At 40.7% G+C, this 7,547-nt stretch overlaps 1 protein-coding gene across 1 annotated transcript; it reads right to left on the reverse strand.

The window, feature by feature from the left end:
* Window positions 1-989: 989 nt before the first annotated feature.
* LOC110914226 (uncharacterized mitochondrial protein AtMg00810-like) lies at window positions 990-2,315 on the reverse strand. Its single transcript, XM_022159033.1, has one exon. It carries the CDS (start codon window positions 2,313-2,315, stop codon window positions 990-992), a length of 1,326 nt encoding a protein of 441 aa, XP_022014725.1.
* Between the last annotated feature and the right edge of the window lie 5,232 nt (window positions 2,316-7,547).

Genomic DNA, 7,547 nt, shown 5'->3' on the forward strand with positions numbered 1-7,547 from the left:
ATTGTGTTGAATTCATGTCTTGAAACAAACCCGAGTCGAAAACTTGATGAATTACTGTTAAAAACTAGGGATTTGATGATTACCCATATGTGTGCTAAGTGGGTTTTATATTATTGTGATGAACATATGATTATGTATGTTAAATTGTGAGAAAACTGATGCTATGATGCAAGATAGTGATATTGTTCATGAATACTAGACCAAGGGCTTGATTTTGATAATATAAACTTGGTTAAAAGTTAATAATGAACTAGATAAAAGTAGTATAAAAATCTTGCCCGCAAGGTTCGTCAAAATGCCTATGTGAAATTGGGTGCCTACTAGTTCGTAGATAGAACTTGATTTGAATAGGTATTCGGATAAATGCCTAATAACATGATAAAACGGGTTTCACTATAGAGGAAAAACCCGTAGATTTTGCGAAATGAAGAAATAAAGTGTCTTCGATAATCGAGAGCTAGGCTAACTTAGTGTTAATAATAGCATGAACTCGAGTTAAAAGATTAGTTAGAACGGTGGCTTAAAAGAACGCCTACCGGGTAAATTGTGAATGCCTAAACTAGTTAATGAACTTGAATGTGCATTTTATATACTAATGGGCATTTGAGTCTTAAAAAGTCAAACTAACCTACAATACGATGAATGATAATTTTGATATGAAATGTGTAAGGTGGAATAATCGTATTAATTATGATTAATCTAACCACCTTGTGAACGATGAATGATAGTTTGACGCTTAACAAGCTAGGTGGAAGGTTGGGGAGAAAGCGGGTCAAACGAGACAATTATGAGAAGAAAAGCATAATTTGGATAAGAGGTAAGTAAATGTTTAAACCCTTTTATTTTATATAGAATACATAGCATGTGCATTGAGAATGAATAGAGAAAAATCCGTAATTGAATTATGATGTTCCGACGTGAATAATATGAGTCGGAACAAGTGGAAATGATGAAAACTATCAAAGTTGATATGGTATTCTTTCTATTACTCACTGTTCTACAATAGCAGAGATACAAAAAAGGGGCCATAGGCCAGCGATTAAATACAGGAAAAAGTCAAAGCGAAAAGGAAAGGCAATAAAGGGAAAATAAAGAAAATATGGGGAATCCCAAAATATATGTGATGGAAGATAAAATCTCGGCCAATACTCCCCCTCAAGCTGGAGTGTGAAGGTCTCGAACGCCCAGCTTGTCGAGTAGTAACCAGAATTGATGCGCCCATAATGGTTTAGTGAGGAGGTCAGCAATTGTGTCTTTGTATCAATCTTCATGGGTTGTATTTCTTTGGACTCGACGCGCTCCTTGACAAAATAACAATCCATCTCCACGTGTTTAGTCCGTTCATGAAACACTGGATTGTTTGCTATGTGACGGGCCGCTTGGTTGTCACAAAAGAGAGGCGTTGGGCCGATGGGGGGCACGCCGAGAAGACCCAACAACCATCTCATCCAAACTATTTCGCTCACAGTGTTGGCCATGGCACGATACTCTGCTTCTGTCGATGATCGGGAAACGACAGACTGTTTCTTGGATTTCCATGAAATGGGCGCTCCTCCCAGGAGGAGTAGATAACCTGTTCTAGACCTTCTTGTGATGGGACAACCCAGCCAATCGGCGTCACAGTAGGCTGTGAGGGAAGTACCCCCTTCTTTGGGAATTAAGATGCCCTGTCCTGGTGTTGTTTTGAGATATCGAAGAACTTTAGTTGCCGCTTCCATGTGGTTCTGTCTTGGGTCACTAACAAATTGGCTCAAGACATTTACGACAAAAGCTATGTCAGGACGTGTGGCTTGCAAGTAAAGAAGCTTTCCTATCAATCTTTGATATTGGTTGGAATCAATTATCGGCTCTTCCTCACATTTGCCAAGCTTCAAATTTTGTTCCATAGGAAATGAACTCGGTCGACAACCCATCATTCCTGTTTCTTCAAGGATGTCAAGAGTGTATTTCGTTTGGCTCAACACCATGCCTTCTTTTGTCCTTGCAACCTTAATACCAAGAAAGAACTTCAAAGGGCTGAGGTCCTTTATGCTAAACTTTTCGTTTAAAAAGGCTTTGGTATCTTGTATCTTCTTCAGGTTGTTTCCCACAAGAACGACATCATCCACATAAATCAGAGCAGTAATGAAAATTTCTTTATCTCTAAAAATAAACAATGAGTGATCGGCCCCGGTTTGCTTGAATCCTATGTCCGACAAAGAGTTAGTAAATTTTTGATACCAATTCCTTGATGCCTGCTTTAGCCCATAAAGAGATTTTTTTAACTTGCAAACCATATTTGTGTCTTGTTTTCCGAACCCTTCAGGTATCTTCATGTAAACCTCTTCGTGTTAGTCTCCATGCAGGAATGCATTCTTGACGTCAAGTTGGTGTACGTGCCACTAATTTGGCAACCGGAGCAAACGTCTCATGGACCGTTACCAATATCCAATTTGGCAACCGGAGCAAACGTCTCATGGAAGTCTATCCCTTCCATTTGGGTGAACCGGAGCAAACGGAGCAAACGTCTCATGGACCGTTACCAATATCCAATTTACCAATATCTTCATGCCTTGTTTTACAGCAACCGCTAAAAGGGTTTGGACCGTTACCAATTTGGCAACCGGAGCAAACGTCTCATGGAAGTCTATCCCTTCCATTTGGGTGAACCCATTTGCTACAAGGCGAGCTTTATACCTCTCAATATCCCCGTTGGGTTTGTATTTTATCTTATAAACCCACTTTGAATCGATAGCTCGCTTTGTGACAACCCAAACTTTCAAGGTTAGTTACGTTTTAATCTTGTGATCTTAACTCCATTAAACTTAGACGCTTGTTAACTGGGTTATATAACTTAGTGGGATTTTTTGGGCCGCATATATGTGGGTTTTATAATTATACCTTTCTAGTAGCAAGACATGTTCCTTGTAGGCTTGATTAAGTCGGCCAATATATGCAGCCGAAATAACTAGGTTAACCGGCCCACTTTGTTTGTTATTGACATTATATAGCACAACCGGCCCACTGTTTGTTATTGGCATTATATTGGAATTGTACGTACCATAATATTAATATATCGCATTACAACAAACCCTATATCTTATTCCCTGATGTGCGACGGGCAGTAGCAGACCCCCCCCCCTTCGACTGAAATCATCTTCTTGGCCTGGCAGTTCCTTGTTACATCTTGATACGGGTTAGTATGGTCGCTACGGTTCTTGCAATATTTCTGTTGAATATACATGTGTATAATCTGAATTATATTGTGTCACAAATCACACGTGGAATAACCTAATGGCCGGGTGTGATTATGTGAAATATGATCGAGTTGATTAGTTGTTTATACTTAGCTTTGTTTTGTCTACTGGGTATTCGTTGGTGTGTACATATGAATTGTAATCGGTTAGGGTTGTGATCATGTACATAGGCACTAAGGTTTGATTTATGAATTTTGGTAATGATCTGAGGATATTGTTGTGATATGCTCATACATGGGAAGTGTTATAACAATGATGATATGATAAAGAAACTAGTTATGTGCGATTTAAAAACGATGTGTTGTAAATATTAGATTATGACTTCAAGATCTCTTGATGAAGATTAGGAGTTTAAATTAAACTAAACATGGATTACGATGATTGTGACAAATTGAGAAAAAGAACTAGTAACAACAAGATGCAAATCTGTCTGGGCTAAATAGTTGAACTAATAACATACATTCTAATTGGGCCTGGTATGGTGACTGGGCTGCACAAGCAAATAAAAAAAAGAGACATCCAGTAGTATTATGGGTCGCACGCTGTTCGGGTGAGAGCAGCCGTGTGGGTATTTTGGGCTGGGCTCAGGCACGAGCAGCCCAGACTTGCATAGTCTGGTTGGGCTGTTTTAACATGGGTTCCTTATAACAATAGGTATATGAAGTAAATTAGGTAGGTAGGTAGGTTATAATTTAAAAGGTTAGATTGATGTTTTAGGTTGAATGGATACATCTTTGGGTTTGATAGGAACTCGTGACTCACATATGTACCTTGAACACATCTATTATTGGGCTGCATAGTGTAGAGTTCTTCAGCTAGGCTAAATTTTGTAGATATGGGCCGATCCATATGGTGCACATCAGGATGGTTTGCTTATGTGTTCATGAAAGGTGTTAATTAGGTGTGTATCATTGATTGGTATGTTATACACCTTCGGGTATTAAATATTAATGGTTATGTGGATTGTACATATGAAGTAATGAGGTGGATTGGTTTATGAACTGATTATATGTTAATGGACTAATTGATAATGTTAGGGTGATAAGATAGTTGTCATGACTTGAAATATATGGGTGTTCCTCATGCACTAAATCGTGTGGTGTGTGATTAAGAGATATGTGAATTAATTGCATGTGAAGAATGTAATATACGTGCACATGAAACTGATTTTTACCGGTAACCGTGTTAGGATGTGTTGATCAACTAATAAACAAGTAACATAACCTACCGAGCAAACCAAAGGTGAGTTCATCTCTCTTGAGCATGCGTCCCGGTGGTTGGGACAGTCAGTGGGTATCCTGGGGAGGGATAAGTCTTTTGGGTAAAAACAGGAATGTTGGATAATATACTCTTCCTATCACCTTTAAAGTCCCTCCGTGTTGTTTGGTTACTTGGAAGGTAACATGGTGTGAGTTAGTAGCGCTACTTAGGTTTGGCAACCTCACCCCGTACCTGGGAGGACGGGTGTTGAACTAATGACCTAGTCATGACCAATGCTTTGATAGGGGCATTGGAGAAAGGGCAAAATAATCAGAAGCCGTCTTGTATTCACGGTATTATCAACATTACTTTCGGAATTAATTTCAATGGATTAACTTAACACTTGGTAACCAACGTTTTTGTAAAACTATGAACTCACCAGCATTGTTTGATACACTTTGTTGCATGCTCGCAGGTCGTTAGATTATATGGATTTGGAACTTGCTGTCTGAAGTAGCTGGAGTGGTCATGGGTCGTGCTAATTGGATACGAATGATGGGTTTATTGATTGCATACATTTAATTTGAAACAGTTAAACTATGTTTTTTTATTTGCTTCCGCTGAACATGTTGGTTTTTCATTTAAACTTATTGACGGTACTTTTCAATAATAATTGATGATTTTATTTAACAACTTGTTATTGGTTCAATATGATTAGTGGCTCGTTATTGGTTTGTCACACGCCTAGTAGGGTTTCCCATGGGTGGTATTTTGGGGTGTGACAGTTTGGTATCAGAGCCACTGGTTATAGTGAACTTGGTTTTAAAACATTTTTTTTCATAAAACGAGACTATAACCGAACGGTGCCGAAATCGACCATGACACTCAGCTCCAGACTGCAAGGTTCATTTCTCATTTACTACTGCATAGTATATCTAGTGTATACTTATGTATAACATTACACGTGAATGCACACTTGGCACAACAGTATGAGCCCTTATGTTACCAACCCCTGTTATGTGATCTATTAGTGTGACACTACCCATTGCCTATTGTGATTCTTAACACTGTAATACCTTTCGTTTGTTATTTGAATGTGGGGAACCATTGAGCGCAAGTTAAGAGGCACTGAGGTAAGCATGCCAATCGCCTTATTATTATGGGTGCACACATAATAATAATGTGAGGTGCATGTGAGTCCCAGTGAGGTTTAACGAGCGTGAGAAGGGTTCTGCCCTATTGTGTGTATACTTGATAGTTGTAGATTTTAATGCGATACTTGACTTTTACCTCGTTTCGACTCCTAAGATAGTTCTCTTCTCTTATATAGAAGCATGAGTGGACGTGGAGGAGGACGAGGTGGTGGACGTGGCCACATTGCTATGACGCAGGCCGAATTAACCAACTTAATCAACACTCGTGTAGCTGAAGCCTTAGCGGCTTACCAGGCTGGTACGATATGTACCAATTACCTTCTCTTCTTGCGTCGTATACTCGAATCTTACCTATGCGTTGTACGTTCATTCATTTTAGGTCAACCTGCAAATCAAAACAATCCACCTGCTCCACTTGCTTATACGTTCAAGATGTTCATGGATTGTAAGCCACAGACCTTCAGTGGGACTGAAGGGGCTGTAGGACTCCTGCGATGGTTTGAGAAGGCAGAATCGGTATTTGCAATGTGTAACTGTCCTGCTGGGGACAGAGTGAAGTATGCTACGGGCACACTCGAGGATGGTGCCCTGACATGGTGGAATGCCCAGGTTCAGATGTTGGGTATTGAGATGGCGAATGCCACTACTTGGGATGACTTCAAGGAGTTGATGCGAGAGGAGTATTGTCCTCGTGATGAGGTTCAGAAACTGGAGAACGAGTACTACAATCTGGAAATGGAGGGATCTGAGATTGAAGCATACACTAGGAGGTCTAATGATTTAGCAACTTTGTGCCCTAACATGTCTCGACCCCCACATCGGCGAATTGAGTTGTATCTCAAGGGCTTAGCGCTAGCTGTTAAGGGGTACGTTACTGCTGCAAACCTAGACAATCTGCCCCGTATCGTCCGTTTGGCACATAAGATTACTGACCAAGAGGTCGAACGTGGCAACTTGCCGCCACGTGTTTCTGCTACTACCTCGACTGATACAGCTACCACACCTGCCAGTGATAACAAGCGCAAATGGAACGATACTGACAAAGCAGCCAGTGCTAGCCAATCTAAAAAAAGGGCAGACAACAGCATCCACCGTAGTTTCAGCCAGTCGTTTTCTGTGAATCAGAATCAGAGCAACAATTCAAATTAGGGTTCTTACGCGGGAAAGCTACCAAAGTGTGATAAGTGTATGTTCCACCATCGCGGGCCATGCACCCGGGTATGTCATAGGTGCAACAAGGTGGGTCATATGGCCAAAGATTGTAGGGTCTGGCTCCCAAAGCAGCCGCAGCAGCAGCCACAGCAACAGGAGAGGCAACAGCCTCAACAGAATCGGGGAAATCAAAAGGGTGCTTTCAGTGTGGTGATGAGGGTCATTTTAAGAGGGATTGCCCTCAGCTTAATCAGAATGCTGGCAATAATAACAATACTGGGAATAACAATAACGGGAACAACAGTGGGAACGGGGCAAGGGGGAGAGTATTTACTATTGGCGTTGGGGAAGCTCGCAATGAAGAGTAATGCTGAGACCGGTACGTCTTCTTTGAATAATCTTTTGCTTCTATTTTATTCGACTTTGGTGCCGATTTAGTTAGGACTGACTCCCACCCTCTTGTAAATAAGCACGTAGTAGGATTAGCTGATAGTAAATTGATATAAGCTTCTTGTGTTCTTTTTGGTTGTAAACTTGATTTCATGGGTCAAATGTTCGACACTGACCTACTTCCCTATATCCTTGTAAGTTTTGACGTGGTTGTTGACCTGTTTTTGGTTATCTATGCATCAAGTGGAAATTCTCTGTAAAGAGAAAATCGTGCGTATCCCTCTCCCTAGTGGGGAATCCTTATCAATTCAAGATCATCGTAGTGGTGCCATTGTTGGCATCATCTTAGTCATGAAAGCCCAGAAGTTTCTACTGAAGGGCTACCCTGCTATTCTAGCTCTCGTCACCGATTCGC

Source organism: Helianthus annuus, chromosome 15 (assembly GCF_002127325.2).
Source record: "Helianthus annuus cultivar XRQ/B chromosome 15, HanXRQr2.0-SUNRISE, whole genome shotgun sequence".
Lineage (NCBI taxonomy): Eukaryota > Viridiplantae > Streptophyta > Magnoliopsida > Asterales > Asteraceae > Helianthus > Helianthus annuus.